Source organism: Parambassis ranga, unplaced genomic scaffold (assembly GCF_900634625.1).
Source record: "Parambassis ranga unplaced genomic scaffold, fParRan2.1 scaffold_27_arrow_ctg1, whole genome shotgun sequence".
NCBI lineage: Eukaryota > Metazoa > Chordata > Actinopteri > Ambassidae > Parambassis > Parambassis ranga.
Window position 1 is genome coordinate 1,675,456 of NW_021144800.1, and position 18,824 is coordinate 1,694,279.

The following is an 18,824-nucleotide window of genomic DNA, read 5'->3' on the forward strand; positions in this document are numbered from 1 at the left end:
AAATTTACACCTGGTTCCAGAGGAAGGGCTCCTAGTAATTAAAGGCTCCTCCCAGTCTACTTTAATGGATTCTAGGAACTACAGGAATCGAATCAGGAATAGGAGCTGCTCTGCTCATGATGTCACTGCTGCTGTAAAAACACAGACACAGACATAAGAAGTGCACAAAGTGTTTTGCAGTCATGTAGCATGTGATGCAAAGCTGACAGATGAAAGTCATGTCTGAAGCAGCACAGTGCATTTCCATCTGCTCAACACAACAACACAGGTCAGAGTCACACTGTAACTGATGCTTCACAACAAGTTGTGTAACTTCTGGTGTTTTTCTTTACAATCAGCCCTCAGGTCTCATGATCAGTGAAATATGAAGGAAGTGTCAGAACCGGTCTGACAGCTGGGTGACTCTGCACTCAGACCTGTTCTATCCACTGTTAACCCATTCATGTCAGTGTTGTGTCAGGTGTCCTGTTTTCAAGGCGTGGTTTCTCTGGAGTTACTTCTTGTTCATTTCCTGACAGACAGCAGCAGATGAGCAGCTCCACACATGAAGCTGGAAACTTCTGGAAGTCAGAGCTGACTCAGCAGGTGAGAATCTGTCAATATCTGATCAGTGATCAGTTTGACCACCTCATTGATTTTACTGCAGTGTAACTGATTGATCTTTATTGTTGTTTAACTGAAACGTCTGTTCTACAATCGCTCCCTCTCTCAAACTCAGAACAACTTGTCTAAAACCACTTTAAATAGAAAATGTTGGTTTATGCTGAGTTTATCAGTGTGTTTTTTACTTGTAGTTGAACGAAACTCTCAGGTCACATGATCAGTGAGAAATGCAGGGAGTGTCAGAACCGCTCCGACTGGATGACTTTCTGTGATGTTTGTGTTCACTGAGCTGCACAGTTTAAAAAATCCTGAATGTAAATCTTCTTTGTTGTGTGTTAGCAGATTTGTTTTAGGAAACAGTGATTTTATTTTCTGTGTTGTTTCACTGAGCTGCTGATGTTCACAGTTGTGTATCAGGTGTCCTGTTTTAAAGTCCTGGTTTTTATGGAGTTGCTTTTTGTCCATTTCCTGTCTGTCAGACAGCAGCAGGACAAAAGTGTCTGTAAGTCCATCTGAACTGATCCAGCAGGTGAGAGTCCTTCCAGAGAAATCTCTCCATGTCTGATCACACTGTGCTGCATCACTGACTGATGGTACAGTACAGATGTTTCTGCTGCTGATTGGCTGCTTTCTCTTTGCTCTTTGATGACTTTTATAGCAGATGAACAGCTGTTTCAGAACAAGTTGTGTTACTGTAGTGTTTTTCTGTTCCAGTCACAGCAGACTGTAGAACTCTCAGGTCACATGATCAGTGAGAAATGCAGGGAGTGTCAGAACCGGTCTGACAGCTGGATGACACTGCACTCATCACTTGTATCTACTGTTAACCCATTCATGTCTTCAGTCCACTTATCTAACTTCCTTTACAGCATTTTGGACAGTCTATTAACCACCCCAAACACTTCACAGAGTGTTGTTTATCCACCACAAACATATGTGATGTCAAATATCCCCTTCAGTCTGTACATACAGTAAGAACCTGGCTGTGACCTGAAGGTGTTACATGTGAGGTTAAAAATGTGAGGTCAGTCCCGATCCGGTCCTTTTGGGGGTAATGTGAAGTGAAAGTTTTTACCTTTGTTCTCTTTTTAAAGCATTTTTTTCAAATTAAAGAAATTATTAAACATTACAGTTGCCCCCTAACTGGGCAACTAATCTACTCACTTTAACAACTCAAAATAAAGTGGTGCACGTAGAAAGAAGAACAAATGAAATGTAAGTGAAAATGACACGCTGTATTCAATAATACAGATGTTATTTTCCATGGTTAGCTCAGGCTGTAAACCTGTTTATTTCTACTGTAAAGTTGGACTTTACAACATGGAGCTCTGTGGGGATGGGCTCACTGTTGGAGCCAGGCCCCAGAGGCTGAAAGGGGAACTGCAGGTTTTGAGTCTTCTACATACCTAGAGAAGATTGAAGCAAGGCGTCTGGACTTGTAGAGTTTTCTAGAAGACGTTTCGCTGCTCATCCAAGCAGCTTCATCAGTTCTAACTGTTTGGTGGAAACATGGTTTATATGTGGTTGCAGACCTCAGTGGGTGGGTCTGGGTAAATCTTACAAACAATAGCAATAAATGTTTCCATAGTTACCTGTCATGTTCTGGCTGCCTGGGCCAGGTGTGTCTAACGACTGGCTAAGGACTATGAAACTGCCGGAGGGGGACTGGTTGACAGCCCTACGTATGATGACCTGGATGACTGAGAATCTTCATCAACAGTCTTCTACATAGATAATATAGCTGTATTTAGTTATTATATTATTGACACTGTTGTCTTGTTCATCATTAATGTTCTTTATTAAAACTGCTTTTAAGTTTTATTTATTGTTGAAATAATATTCCTGCAAAAGTGAAGGGGGGATGAAGAACACAGGCTGTCGATCAGATGGTTGTGATCAGCTGTATTGAATGCAGCACTAAGGTCCAGTAATAAGACAGAGACTTTGGATGCATCATTTCCAGATGTAGGCCATTCAAGACTTTAATAAGTGCAGTCTCAGTGCTGTGGTGTGCTCAAATCCAGAAATTCATTCAAATGATTGTTCCACACCAAAATGCATGGATTTGTTAGGAAATGTTTTCATTGACTTTTCCCAGAAAAAGAAGGTTAGATATTGGCCTGTAGTTATTTGTAGCTGAAGCATCCAGGTTGGACTTTTTTTAGACAAAGTTTAATTACTGCAGTTTTCAGGGATCGAGGAAACTGCCCTGGCTGAAGAGAATAGTTTACCATTTGGACACATCTGAAGCTGCGTAGTTAAAATCAACAACAACAAGTAAAGGTTGGAGGCAGATTATCAAGGGAAGGACTTTTTGGGCAGCAGTTCAGCTGGGACTGGTACTCCTGGGTTTGTCAGTCTGTCTATAACAGCAAACAATGTGCGAGCATTGTTACTGTTTCTAACAATAATCTCTGAAAAAAGGATTGTCTTGCATTTTTCAGTTCCTGGTTGTAGTCATGTAGGTTGTCTTTGGCACAGGATATACTCCACTGATATCAGCATTCATTTTTCTCTTTCTGTGTGTTTTTGTCTTGGCACTAAGTGTGTGTCAGGTGACTTCGGTCTGTTCAGGTCCCACTTTCATAGGTTTTGAAAAGGACACAGTGTCATCCAGGTTTAGCTTATCAGCGGCAGGAGGATCATAATTAACACTGCTTTTTGTGGATAGAGATGTCAGGAGAATTGTAAGATGGAGGACACAAATGCAGACTTAGCCGGAGGTGAAAGCAAACTCAGAGTTTTATTACAGGCTAGGTTCGGTACACAAAAGTTCAGTCCACGAGGCAGAGGTATCCAAAAGGGCACAGGCAAAAACCAGTGGTCAAAGTCCAAAGCAGTAATCGGTACACAGGAGTTCAGACCGCGAGGCAAAGGTATCACAAAGGGCGAAGGCAACGAACAGTAGTCAGATCCAAAATAGTTCATTCACAAGAAACTCCAAAACTCACTCAGAAAACTCACTGGGGAAATCACAAGAGCGGAAGGCTGCTTGGACGGCTGTGTCGCAGGACAACTCACAACAGAACTGGCAACAAGGGGCAGGAAACACACAGGCTTTATACACAGGAGGGCGGGAAGACAATTGGACACAGGTGAAGCACATTAGGGCGGAGCAGGTAATCACAGGAGGGGGAAGGGAGCACACATGAGGAAGGGGAAGTAAACAGAACTGAAACACCAGGGGAAGATCGAGTTTCAAAATAAAACAGGAAGTGACTAGTAAAACTAAAACTAATACAAACAGAAAATGAACTACAAAATAAAAGACCTGGCTGAAACCATGACAGGAGATTTAGCTTTCTTTCAAATTTAACACTTTAGCATCTGTGCACACTAAGTAACATACATCACCAGACTCTAGTTAATTGTACTCTGATGTCTGAAAATCCTACAGAAGACCTGTTGGAACCCTGTGGTCACAGCAGAACCAGGAGAGGACAGACAGACCTCTGAAGACCTCTCAAGATGGCACATCCTCCAGAGGTGCTTCTGCAGACTTTAGAGGATTTAGGAGAAGAGGACTTTGAAAAGTTTAAGTGGTACATGTACCAGAAGAGACCTCCGGAAGACTTCCCATCGATCCCAAAGTATAAACTTGAAAAAGCAACCCGGACGCAAACAGTGGACCAGATGTTGCAGACCTACACTGAGAACTCTATTAAAGTCATGAACATGGTTTTGGTGAAGATGGGGCAGAATGATCTGGTCAAAGATGATCCTTCGGATCCTTCAGGAAGTGATGGAGCTGTCCACAGGTGAGAACATCTCTTTCAGTGTGTGTCTGAGAAATCCCTGAGCCTTGATCTTCATCTTTCTCCATCATTAAATGTCCATCGTGTTAACGTCAGTTGTTTGTGTGCGCACGCGTTTGCGTGTGTGTATGCGCATCAGCGAATTTTAAAAACGCCACCATGTAGACAGAAACACATAAAATAGCAGAGATGGCACCAGAGGACTGGGCAAGAGGACTAGACTGGGTGGCGCTGCCGCCAGTAAGAAGGCAGAGAACTTCACTCGTACAACGCGGACTCTCTTTGATGGCACGTTGTATTCATAAGCATGTTTAGTCTTGTGGTGAATTGTGTCGAAGTGTTGAACCGGTGTTGTGCAGCTTCACAGCTCTCTGTGTTGCTGTAACCAGCGTCCAAGCCCTGCAGCGCTGTGACGCACCGTGGCGACGCAGACAGCGAGCTGACCGTGGTCTGGTATTAAATCTGACGGCCGGACTTTGCACACTTTATACGCTACGACGCACCGGAGTGACGCCTTTTGTCATCCAGTCTATTTGGCAGCGTGAGGGAGAGAGAGAGAGAGAGAGAGGAAAACAAACAAGCGTGCAAATGTACTTTATCGCGGCCGAAAAACTTATCGAGCCCATTTAAAGTTATCGTGCAATTAATTGATTTATTGTTTAGCGACAGGCCTGTGTGTGCGTGTGCCGCCACACTGGGAGATTTCACACACGCAGCACATCGAGGTCTCGAACCAGGACCTGTCGCACCAAAAGCAGCTGTCATACCCCTGCACTACAAGACACAGAGCCACCCTGCACAGAAGGCGTTAACTTTGACAGCCCTAAAAAATATATATCCGAGTCCTGATCGGGAGGTAATGTCCGATTCCGATCGAGTCTGAAATCACGTAATCGGGCCGATTTCCGATCATGTGATCGGATCGGGACATCCCTAGTTGTGTTTGCATATAGAGTGAAAGAAACAGAGACAGTGTGGCTTATCAATGACTAATTCCAGTTTATTTCAGCCATATTGCAAATGAAACAGGTCTCATACATCAGCCACAACACAAATAGATTGAGGACTATACAACCAACACCATAGGAAAAAACACTCAGACATACTATCCTCCAGATAATAACAACCAATACTAATAATCATATCCAGCACAAGGCAGCAGTTACCTCTGGCATAGTTTCAAACCACGTTAGACATGTTGCTACTCTGGAGACCTTAAGAGGACTGTTAGGACTATTGTGCAGTGATTAGCCTGTTAGATGCCATGCATCAGTTATTATTATGATGAACTAATTTCATTAGTGAACTTTACATGACTGACAGGCTTCATTACAGAATAGCTCCTTATATAGACGTTCTTTTTGGCTGCCATCTCTTGTGTCTCGAACTCACTGTCTCACATGTGTTTTGATGCTGCCAACCAACGTAGCTACACACATGACAGCCTTTGATATAACACAGTCAGAATGTGTTTCTTCCTGCAGGGTGGAGCATGGTGGAGAGCAGACGTTAAAACCTGATGTGAGGAAGGGTAAGTTTGACTCAGTCTTTCCTCATGTTATTGTGCATGAGTCAGTGTTCTATCAGTCCATCAGAAGTCCTGTCTTTAATGGACATTTGTCTCTTGTATTCAGTCACAGTGTCATTGCACACTTACTGGATCCTTATTGTTCTGACCCACATATGCAACAAGAAAAAGGCTTTTGTCCATCAAACGTCTGGATGTGATGTCATTGGAGTGAATATGGACTGACTGTGACCTGCTAGCATGTCCCAGGTGTCTTTTTAGTCTCATGTCCTCCTCACTTCCACTCTCACATGAGCCAGATGATTTGTGTGTCTTTAGTCTGTGTCTGAGTACCTGTTGTGTTGATGTGTTTGTGTAGCTGGAGTCCATCTTGCTTTTGGATCAGTCATTGTCATTTGTAAGTAGCTCTGTATATATTGTCATGTGTAGCTGCAGCTTGTAGGAGGGAGACGCCCTTTTTCTTTGTTCTCCTGTTTTTGGGTCAGGAGTTTTAGGTTCCAGCTTTGTCATTTTTTTCTTTTGTTAGGGAACCTTAGTGTTTTTAGTGTCTTTTTGTTTGTTGTTTTGGGCACTGCTCCCCTCTGAGTTCATGACCTACAGCCTAACACTGAATCCAGCCTGTGTACCAAACACTGCAGTGTTTAAGGTGCTCTAATCACTCGCTTTGTCTGTCAGACTTAAGATGCAATATTCAGATTGTATATTTCAACTCTGACAGGTGTTAGAAAGTAACACTGGCTGACAATAGTGTTAAAACTCTACGCTAGTGTCAGTGTTGCCAAAACAAAACTACCACATTACACTCACACTAATACTGACACTTGATTGTCTATTAAAACTCATATGTTTTAATATGTTTCATTATATTACCATAGAAGCTCAAGTTAAGTTTATTTATTAGTAGTTTGTATCATGAGTGAAGGTGGTTAGGGGGAGCAGTGAAATGTTTACAGAAAACAACAAAGACCATCCATGTGTTCAGTTGCCTTGATTTACTCTCTTAGCCATAGCATTGCCAAGATGAATTAGTTTTTTGGATGATAATGGATCTTTGTAGGAACACACTGAGCTGCCTGGGAAAGTTAGTTAAGACAGACAAGGTCTGCCTATATGTGTAAACACACACTAACACTACTCACTGTCTTTGACACAGATGGGATGGTTCCAGTACCGGAGTCACGCCACATCACATATTACCAAAGAATTCTTCAATCAAACTTCAAGGGCAAGATTCTGTGTGCACGAGAAGGCTGGGCAAAAGATAAAAAGCGTCTGGTTGATATCTACACAGAGCTGTACATCACAGCCGGCCCTGACATACACATCAACACACAGCATGAGGTCCAACAGATCCAGAAAGCCTGGAGGCCCAGAGACACTGAGACATCTGTCAAACCCAGAGACATGTTCCAACATCCTTCTGGAGAATACATACCTGTAAAAACAGTGCTGACCAACGGAATCGCAGGAATTGGAAAGACCTTCCTGGTGCAAAAGTTTATGCTGGACTGGGCTGAAGGAACAGCCAATCAAGATGTGCATCTCATTTTCCCCTTCTACTTCCGCCAGCTGAATCCACTGATGGGAAAACAGTTCAGTTTGGCAAACCTCATTCATAAATGTATCCCAGAGGCTAAGGGCATCAAAGAGGAGGCTCTTAACTACATCTTTACTGCTTTAGAATTATCAGGAAACAGCAACTACGACGAGAGCGAATTCAAGCTTCTGTTTGTGTTTGACGGACTGGATGAGAGCCGCCTTCATCTGGACCTTTATGTCGATGATCACTCTGTTGATGTAACTAAGTCCACCACCACCGATATCTTGGTGAAAAACCTCATCAATGGAAAACTGCTACGCTCTGCTCGCATATGGATAACCACACGACCTGCAGCAGCCAAACAGATCCCTACTGACTGTGTGGACGTGGTGACAGAGGTCAGAGGGTTCACTGACCCACAGAAGGAGGAGTACTTCAGGAAGAGGTTCAGAGAGGAGGAGCAGGCCAGCAGGATCATCTCCCACATCAAGACATCACGAAGCCTCCACATCATGTGCCACATCCCAGTCTTCTGCTGGATCACTGCTACAGTTCTGGAGGACATGTTGGAAACCAGAGAGGGAGGAGAGCTGCCCAAGACCCTGACTGAGGTGTATGCAGAGTTTCTGAAGTTTCAGGCAAATCAGACCAAAGAGAAATGTGGACCAGAGAAGTCCAGGCAGTGCATTTTGTCACTAGCAAAACTGGCTCTTCAACAGCTGGAAAAGGGCAACATAATCTTCTATGAGAAGGATCTGAAAGAGTGTGGCATCGATTTCAGTGAAGCCTCAGTGTACTCAGGAGTGTTCACAGAGATCTTCAAAGAAGAGCGAAGTAGGAAACAGGAATTCACAACATTCTGCTTTGTTCACCTGAGCGTTCAGGAGTTTCTGGCTGCTTTCCACCTCATACACTGTTTCATCGATGGGGACACTAAGAAGCTGATGGTATTCCTGGGAGAGAAAAAGAGGTATTGGCCATTCCTGGGTAAGAAAAAAAGGTCATCTCTCGATGACATCCTGGACGAAGTGATGGAGAAATCTCTGAACAGTGAAACTGGCCACCTGGACCTGATGGTTCGCTTCCTTCATGGTCTTTCCCTGCAGTCAAACCAGAGACTCTTAGGAGACCTGCTGGGTCAGACAGAGATCAGTTCAGAGGCCATCCAGAGAGCCATCAACAACCTGAAACAGAGACGCACTGATACAGTGTCCCCTGACAGAAGCATCAACATCTTCCACTGTCTGATGGAGATGAACGACCTCTCAGTGCATCAGGAGATCCAAGAGTTCCTGCAGTCAGAGAACAGATCAGAGAAGAGACTCTCTGAGATCCACTGCTCAGCTCTGGCCTACATGCTGCAGATGTCAGAGGAGGTTCTTGATGAGCTAGACCTGATGAAATACAACACAACACCGGAAGGACGATTGAGACTGCTTCCAGCTGTGAGGAACTGCAGAAAGTTCAGGTGAGTCCAGATGTGACCAATCAGTGTAGATTACTGGTTTAGTTCTTAGACACATTCACACAGTATGTTTCTCTCTAACAGAGCTCCTTGTGTTCATTGACACATCACATCAGCTGTGTTTTTGTCTCGAATGTTCTTCTACTGTGAAAACATTGTTTTTTATGTTTCTGTTTGAAGCTGTTAAATGAATGGACAATAAATCTGACTGTATTTGTAGTTAAAACAGCTGCATGTGGCCAAAGAGCTGCACAAACTACATAGATACAAAGACTGCAAAAACTGCAGCACAACATCATGGTATGCAAACATGCAGACACATACCATTACACAAACAGTTCAATCAGGATGTCACACAACAGAATAACTCTTTAAAGTCTCTGAATGAAAGAGAAGAATTTATCTTTCAGCAATATCAGCTGGAAGAACCTACAACAGGGAAATAAACTGAAATACACTGTCAAAATGAGACGATGAGAATGATCAGAACTATTGTTACATGTCAAACAGTCAGATCAAATGAGATCACTGCTACTACTTAAAGTGTCCCTTTCATAATGTTCTGATATTTCTGTCATCACAGACTTTCTGACTGTAAACTCTCAGAGACTCACTGGGAAGTTGTGGCCTCAGCTCTGAAGTCCGACCCCTCCCATCTGACAGAGCTCGACATGAACTGGAACAACCTGGAGGATTCAGGACTGAAGCAGCTATGTGCTGGACTGGACAGTCCTCACTGCATACTGCAGGTTCTCAGGTCAGTTAATGTTATTATTAGGCTGAGGTCCAGTGTTTAAATCATCTGTCAGGACTGACAGACAGAAAAGGACCACAGACATGTGTATCTTCAGTCACTGTTGCTCTGATGACAAATCAGATCTACTCATATGTTCAAATGTTGCTCAGTAATTCAGTGAATAATTATTATTTTCTTCCCTCCCAGTAACAGTAATCTGTATGTTTTAATGTTATCCCATATTATTAGATGATCAGTGGTATCAATGGCTCTATCAATGTCTTGTATTGTTTTATTAGGTTGTGTGGCTGTGGTTTGTCAGAGATCAGCTCTCTGGGATCAGCTCTGAAGGCTAACCCCTCCCAGCTGAGATATCTGGACCTCAGTGGGAACCACCTGCAGGATGTGGAACAGCTACATGGTTTTCTGGAGAGTTGTGGACTGCAGACTCTGAGGTCAGTCTCAATAGTTTTATGTGTTGTGATGTAAAGTTTGTGGTGGGGTGAGCTCTGAAGTCCTAAGACTGCAGATCCTCGGGTCAGGGTAAATCTGGGTGTTGATCCAGTCTTCACATTTCATTGGTTGATCGGTTGGATTTTGCTGCTTATGTTTTGAACTTATGATGCATTACTAACCCCACCCAACCCCAGATGTTGAATGTCTGTAGGGGTTTAGTTCTTGAGTTTATGATTTTGTAACTCTACTCTTGTCAAGTTGTCTGATCAATAAGGGAGGTTTGGGTTTACTAAAGCTCTTTGAGATGCAGCATGGTTTTGTTTTCAGTTGTATATCAGGTGTTTGGAGGCAAAAACACAATATAACCTTTTTTCTTAACCCTCTAATGAATTCAGAAACTCAGTTTACCAACCTCAAGGTCACTTAAACAAAAGTTGTGGCCCCCACACCTTAATACACTCTATAAAGCAGCAACTTAAATGATTACAGACTGACATATACCGCAGCAGGCCTGATGCGGTGCTTGTGTTCGTGGACGCCCAAAACTTAATGGCCGCTTCACTCTCTGAGCAAAATAAAACAAGCACCTGAGGTGTTCCAGTCCCATCCTCCAACAGTCACAGGAGCAGGCTCAGCATCAGCATCTCACCACAGACTCCGTCTACTGTCTCTTATCCTCTCTTCTTGCCGGAAGAAACTCCCAAGTCCTAGTGGCTCCAACCTCCGTCCGTGTCTCTTCTCTGTCCTCAGGTGGAAAACAGCAGATGAGCTCCTCAAACAGTCGACTGAGTGAGTCCAACTAGAGCTAGAAAAAGTCCCTTCACTTGTCATCAACTGACTTGAATCTATTCTTCCAGGTGGCTAACAGCTAGTTTTAGCATTAGCACAAAACATAAACCGTCTGAACTTCGTGCTGAAAGTCTTCCCGCCTCTCAGTATGCTGCTAGACTTCTTCTCACAGATTGTCCTGTCAACAACCTTAAGACACAAGTTACACACCGTTTTGCGCACTGCTAACTTAGACATGAACACAGAAAATCTCTGTTACACATGTTTCTCCGACACACCTCTCCTAGTCTGTGTCACACTCCTCCATGCTCACGGTCCTGTCACTTGTTATTAACCCCATCTATGCTGGTGGGGACATCTTTCAGCAACATTCTTTAACATAACACAACAAACATGTAACACTTTTTTACCCTTTTAAATCACATTTTAAATGCTTACACATTTAAACTTGAACTGAAATGATCAACACTCATTAAAACATGTGGGGATTTTAAACTGGGTTACAAACAAAACAAATTTAGGAATGAAACCTTCTAGATGTAGGCTTCACTCAAGAGATTAAATGTTGATGGATTGTGCAAGTACATCTATAACATTAAACTGCAACTCATTAAACAAGACGAAAATATGAATTGACACACTATGAACACAAAGTTAACTAGAAAGCATTTCCTGAAGAAAGTTTGGTTGCTGCAGCTGAAGCATTGCTCTGAATGATGTGAAGGATTGCTCTGAATTGCTGGAGAATCTGCAGTCTGAATTTAAGTTGCTGAAACACTTTGAATAGATGAAGCTGTTTTATTGTGAAAAGTAGAAAACCTTTGAACATTAGGAAGTTATGAAACAGAAACTGCTGAAGATGAACAATATGAAGTCACTGACCTTAAAGAATAGCCTGGAAATACACCATAAAGGTCTGAGGCTGGAATCATATCTAAAGCTAATAAGGACAGGCTGTATGGTTTTAATGTGGAAAAGTATCAGAGTTACCTCCCCCAGAACATTTTGGATGAAGTAGAAGCCATTTCCTGCATTCTGGTGGATTTCAACAGCTATTATACTGACAGAAGTAAAGGGTTAACTCAACAACTATTACTGAGAGATTCAATAACTCCTTATTTATTTTAAGCCATGATGACAAATATAAAACCAACTGAAAATGGAACAGTTCTGTCAGCCTCATGGTAGCACTACACTAACAGGTTATTAGAACAAAATGTTTACATCTGTTACTGTCTACCTCTGTGCCACCATGACTTTAACCACAAAAACCACATTTCTGTTTCACTGTATTCCCAATGAGGCCATCAGCTGCACTGTCAGGTTTTAGAGACTTCACAGAACAGATCAGATTAAACAGATTAGAAACAGATTACCCAAAGCCTCCAAAAAAAGCTGCACAACAGGTAACTTAGTTCACATGAATCTGTGCTGATGTGTCTGCTTGTGTTGATCAGCACACAATCAGTTCACATGAAGTGACTGAAACACAAAGGGAGGATCAATATAGAAGGAAACCCGCTCCCTGTCTCTCACTCCTGGCCTGCCCTATATGCCATAACGTCTGCTGCACCGTGTGCTTGCAGCTGAATCTCAGACCTCACCTGGCAACAATACATTTTTTTCTGATTGGCTGATTCCTGTTCTCTGCCATAGAAATGACAGATGATTAATAATAAAAAATGTACAAACATAATTCACAAATTATAACCACTGACATTACTAAGCTTAGACAATAGTGTCCTTTCATGTTGTAGAATTGTTTTTTTCATTGCACTGCTCTACTTTTTACAATTATTCAGTATTGTTAAATGTACACATTTCATTTCTTTCAGGCTGAGCAGCTGTAACCTCTCAGAGAGAAGCTGTGAAGCTCTGTCCTCAGTCCTCAGCTCCCAGTCCTCTAGTCTGAGAGATCTGGATCTGGATAATAATGACCTGCAGGATTCAGGAGTGAAGCAGCTGTCTCACGGATTAGGGGGTCCAGACTGCAGACTGGAGACTCTCAGGTCAGGATCCAGCTTGTTGATCATCAGTTAAATTCTGCTTCATGTTCATGTTGAAGATCTGTTGGATTTTCCTTCTTTCTTCTTGAGTTCATGACATGTTTTGTCCCTCCAGTCTGTCAGGGTGTCTGATCACACAGGAGGGCTGTGCTTCTCTGGCCTCGGCTCTGACCTCCAACCCCTCCTATCTGAGAGAGCTGGACCTGAGCTACAATCATCCAGGAGACTCAGGAGTGAAGCTGCTGTCTGCTTTACGCAACAGTCCAGATTGTAGTCTGAAGACTCTCAGGTACACAGAGACCACAGAGCATGAGTCCTCCTCAGTCTGTCAGTTTAGCTCATATATCCACAGCTGTTGATGGATGGACTGAAACTGCAGAGAAGAAATAATCACTGATCCCTGATGTTCATCTTCCTCCATCATTAAGTGTCCATCATGTTAACTTCACTTTTCTTTATACACGTTCTTCATGTCAAAATACAAACAGACTGATTTTCAGTCACACTTAGTGCAGATCAAATACTAAATGATGCCCTACTTATTAATGTCCTCAGCTGTAAGAACCACTGAATTATTTCCACAAACAAATGTTCCTGAAACAATCCATATGTGAAGCTTCAGAGGAGACAACAACACAATGGTAGAAGGAGGAGTTCCTTCAGTCAGAGACAGAGAGCAGGGAGACACTACAATATTATCACTGTAAAAACTACACACAGACATGAGTGAATGTATTTATTTGAAGTGTGTCAGAAACTCTTCCATCCATGACACATGTGAACCAGGCTTGTGTTTGCATATAGAGTGAAAGGAACAAACAGCCAGAGACAGTGTGGCTTGTTTGCTGCTTTGGATAAATGCACAATGCTGAGATCAAACCTACACTGTTGCTGCATGAAGAGGATTTTACAGTAAAGCACTGACAGAGAGCAATATTTCACAGAATGGAGGACATGAATAAACACAGAGCAGATCAGGAGAGACTCTTCTGGAGTCGACACAGATGAGTTTCAGTCTGTTTGTGTGTCTCTGACAAACTGAGGAACTCTGCTTCATGTTGATCAGCAGTTTGGACTCATGTTGGTTAGAAAATCATTCTGACTGTGTTTCTTCCTGCAGGGTGGAGCGTGGTGGAGAGCAGAGGTTAAAACCTGGGCTGAGGAAGTGTAAGTTTGACTCAGTCTTTCCTCATGTTATTGTACATGAGTCAGTGTTCTATCAGTCCATCAGAGCCGTTGTAGCGCAGCCTCGGCGGTTGGATTTCTTTGGTGTTTACTGGAGTTTATTACTCCCCAGCAGGAGTTTTAGGTTCCAGCTTTGTCATTGGTTTTCCTTTTTTCTCTTGTTAGGGAGCTTTAGTGTGTTGTAGTGTCTCTGTGTTTGTTTGGGCACTGCTCAGCTCTGAGTTCATGAACTGCAGCCTAACACTGAAACCAGCCTGTGTAGCTGCCGATCTGAGAGTGGGGACGAGTGGGGAGGTGCAGACATGCTGTGTGTGGGTTTCCCCTCAGCCTGGGACATAACAGAGACAACCAAAGCAGACAAAAGACAAAATCCAATAAGAGACCAAAAAGGGTTGAAAAGGTCCAAACACAGGAATAAACAGCTCCACAGTCCAAAAGCAGGCAGGACTCAGACACAAAGAATCTCATCCAAAGGGTCAGACTGGACTGATGGACTGAAGAGTGAAGACACTGAGACACTGAGCTGTGAGCAGCATTATTAGGGTTAGGGTTAGGGTGAGAAACGCCACTGTTTAAGAAAACGAGTTACCACCAAAATAAGTTTCGCACGGGGTCTCTGTTTAAAGCTTTTAATCAATTAGTAACAAAACACGTTATCCGCCATGTTTCCCTGCACCGCTTCTTCCCTTTTTTCCCAATCTGCTACAAACACCCTGATTTTCAGCACAATGCAGCATTTCCATTCAACCAATCACGGGGCAGCTTTCCAACTGTCATTTCTTTCAACTGTCATTTCTTTTTGGGAAAGAAAACACTTTTTTCTGAATTTATAGCGTTTTGGAAGCAATCTCTTCATTTGTTAGGCGGGACAGCCGAAACCAGTTAAACAAGCTTTTACTGACAGCTCTGAACAGACCACATTAACTTATCATTCATTTTAGTGCAGCCGCCACAACTTCCATTTCACAAACCATTTTTTTAATCTTCAGTTATTATATTTCCTTTTATTTTGCTTTTTTGCTTTGGTTTCATTCTGTAACACTGGACTTATTTTTATGAAGGTTTGAACTCTGACAGTGTTTGAACAGGAGAGAAAGGAGTATAAAGTGTGTAGTGAGGGGTTCACAGCCTTAAAGCATCTAGAATAACTGTAAAAAATAAAGCCCATCACTTCACGGATTTCACCTTTTGCGGGTTATTTTTGGAACGTAACCCCGCGATTAACGAGGGACCTCTGATGAGAAGGAAGAGACTGGGCTCTCAGCCAGGGCGGTGGGGTGGGTGGGGGACACTCCCTAATGAATGTTAAAACATGTTTAAGTGTTTTATTTTGAAAATCTACACGTCATCCATATCCTGTTATTGTGCAGGGTCTTTTATTTTGAAAATCCATGTTTGTGTGTCTGTGTGTTGGCAGGTGTGTATAGTGTGTGTCTGCATATTTGTGGGTGGCTTGTGTGTAGTTTACCAGGCCTAGTAAGGTCTGTAATGATTTGGAGGCTTTTATTTTGAAAATCAGTGTGTGTGTGTGTGTGTGTGTGTGTGTGTGTGTGTGTGTCTGTGTGTGTGTGTGTGAGTGTAGTTGTGTATGTTCCTGTATGGTTGTGCATGTGTGTGTGTGTCTGCCTCTGTATGGATCAATACAGTGTAGTTACATTGGTTTGAATGAACCCAATGCATTGTTAATGGGAGCGGCCATCTTTGATGATGTAATCAGAGAAGTCAGTAAGAGCACCTGTGGAGGTTACCATGGAAACGGCTCCCTCAGTTTTCGGCTTCCTCCCTGGTTTTGTGACTTTTGCCTTTTTTTCTCTCTCTCCGCATTCACCGTCTATGTCGTTCGCCCACTGGTTTTTTGCGATTTACGTGAAAACCGTACGTAGGAACGGAAAGAAAAGTCATAGCACAGGTGTCCCGGTACAGCCGGACGTCCTGTAAAAGTTTCAGGTCGCTCACATTAAAGCTGTGGGACTAGTTCCGCGCCGAAAATGTGTCCAGACGAAGGAGAATAATACAGAAGCGGAATAAGTATTTACAATAGTAACAGTGGAACAATATCAGGATAGATCAGGAGGTCTGAGTCTGGTCTTTCAGTCCAGATCCTCCTCCAGACTCTGATGAAGGAGCTTTTGGATGATGCTCTTTATCCAATGATACAGTTGATGCTGCTGTTCTTCTCATGTTCTAAATGTGTCGTCTGTCTTTACTCACATTGCTGCAAATATCCAGTTTGTGTTTGAACACAAAGCTGATAGTTGTGTGTTTGTTCATTCAAACATTAGTGACAAAAAGTCTGATGATAAACTTTGTATGAATGAACAACACATCAGTCAGTAAAGACAGACTGAAGCCATCAGATGTGTCAGATGATAAACTGCAGCTGTGTCTTTTTCTCTCCATCAGATTTCTGTCAACTTGAAGTCGACACAAACTCAGTGTACACAAAGCTCAAACTGTCTGACAACAACAGGAAGGTGACATGTGTGAGAGAGGAGGAGGAGCCATATCCTGATCATCCAGACAGATTTGACAGGTATCCTCAGCTGCTGTGTAGAAATGTTCTGACTGGTCGCTGTTACTGGGAGGTCGAGTGGAGAGGAGGGGTTAATATATCAGTGAGTTACAGAAGAATCAGAAGGAAAGGACTCAGTGATGACTGCAGGTTTGGAGGAAACAATCAGTCCTGGAGTCTGATCTGCACTGATGGTGGTTACTCTGTCTGGCACAATGACATTGACACATCCATCTCCTCCTCCTCTGTCTCTCACAGAGCAGCAGTGTATGTGGACTGTCCTGCTGGCACTCTGTCCTTCTACAGAGTCTCCTCTGACACACTGATCCACCTCCACACCTTCAGCACCACATTCACTCAGCCTCTACATGCTGGGTTTGGGTTGAATCCTGGTTCCTCAGTGAGTCTGTGCTGTGTGTAGAAGCAGAGTGTGTGGAAGTGACAGCAGCTTCAACTTTGTGCTTTAAATGTTGATGATGTTTCACTTTCATTTGAATCACTGACTGTGATTTCAGGTCAGAACATGTTTTTGTCTTAGAAGCAGTGAAATGAAGAATGTGAAGCTGAATTTATGATCATGAACTTTGACATGTCCTCACAAATGAAACCCTTACATTAAGAAATGCATGATTCCATGTTGTTATGGCTCTGATATTAAAATGTAGTATTATAATAGGAGTTAATGGACCTAAGTGGAAAACACCATTTAAAACTGCTGCAATACAAACACTAATAACTCCAACTCAATATTTTGGATAAACTTTGACATGACAGATATAAAATAATGCCTGAGCCTCCCAACTTGTAAAATAACTTGTTTTGTGCATGTTTACATGAAATATTTGCATCATGCAATCTACCTGGCATTTAAAGCGTTAAACTCCTCCAATGATGTCATGTTTGGTAGTTCTGAGCAGTCCTGAAGTTGTTCCACATATTGATGCAGAAAAATATGAATCTGTTCAGTTTTTAGAGCAGTTTTTAGAAGCGGACATTTTTGTCCCTGATGACACAAAGGGTAGTAAATGTGTTTCCCAGTGTTCTGGTGATGGATCAGAAACATTTACATTTGAATTCTAAAATTTGTGTTGAACTGCCCGATTGCCCTTTTTTTCCTCCACCTGTGACGTCGGCGGAACTGCGATCACTCACCTGCTCCTGCCCGGGACGTTAAAAAGAAGCAAAGACACAAAGAAAGACTCAGAGAGACACTGCAGCGCTACCACGCAGCTGTGGACCTTTCTGAACCAACCCTGAAGCACAGCCGGTCAGAGCGCGCTACGATCGCTGCTTTTAACTGCGCTAAATCTTTGTGGCGTTGTCGTGGTGCGTTCAATTCTATTCAATTCAATTCAGTTTTATTTATATAGCGCATATTACAATCAGACATTGTCTCAAAGCGCTTCACAGGAACCCCCTAAGAGCACTGTGGCAGGAAAAACTCCCTTTAAGAGGAAGAAACCTTGAGCAGGACCCGTCAGCTTAAGGGGGAACCAGTCCTGCTGCTAGTCAGAGAGGATGAGAGAGAGAGAGAGAGAGAGAGAGAGAGAGAGAGAGAGAGAAGCAAACATGATACAAACATGACAGCAAGATGAAACAGTGATTATATTGCAATAGATATCTATGTATATATAGTCAGTCCATAAGTAGGAATAGTAATTTGATAGCAAGGATGAGCAGCAGGGGCTAGTGAAGTCGATGAGCACAGGAGAGATCAGGGGCCAGACTGCAGGTCAGCATGCAGGTCTTGAGACCTGCAAAGAGAGAGAGCGAGAGCGAGGCACAGAACTACAAGGAAGACAGTAAACACAGATTATGAGATGATATTACCCAGTATGATCCAGACTCCAGATCCAGAAGGAGAGTGGAGGAGAGGTCAGAGGGTGCTCAGAGGATCGTGTTTGTGCCAGGTCAGCATGCAGGTCTTGAGACCAGTGTGAGCCCGACTAAGGAGAGAAAAGGAGAGGTTATAGGGTGAGAGGGAAACTGCTCAGTGGATCATGTTTGTGCCCCCCGACAACGTAGGCCTAGAGCAGCATAGCTGTGCTACACACTAGGTCTAAGGCTAACTGTACGCCTTACTAAACAGAAAACTTTTAAGTCTAGTCTTAAAGGTGGAGGCAGTGTCTGCCTCTTGGACCCAGATTGGTAACTGGTTCCATAATAGCGGTGCCTGATAGCTGAAAGCTCGTCCTCCCATTCTACTTCTATGAATCCTAGGAACTACAAGTAAACCTGCACTCAGAGAT

The 18,824-nt window shown here is 43.0% G+C and overlaps 1 protein-coding gene across 1 annotated transcript; it reads left to right on the plus strand.

Moving 5' to 3' along the window:
* Window positions 1–522: 522 nt before the first annotated feature.
* On the plus strand, window positions 523–16,972 carry LOC114430723 (NACHT, LRR and PYD domains-containing protein 12-like; the record flags this gene model as incomplete). The annotated part of the gene is made up of 9 exons (XM_028398688.1): window positions 523–585; window positions 4,001–4,361; window positions 5,843–5,889; window positions 7,040–8,894; window positions 9,475–9,640; window positions 12,724–12,881; window positions 12,994–13,167; window positions 13,999–14,045; window positions 16,467–16,972. Coding segments are annotated over exons 2-9 (3,243 nt in total), but the record flags the coding sequence as incomplete, so codon positions are not given.
* Window positions 16,973–18,824: the final 1,852 nt, after the last annotated feature.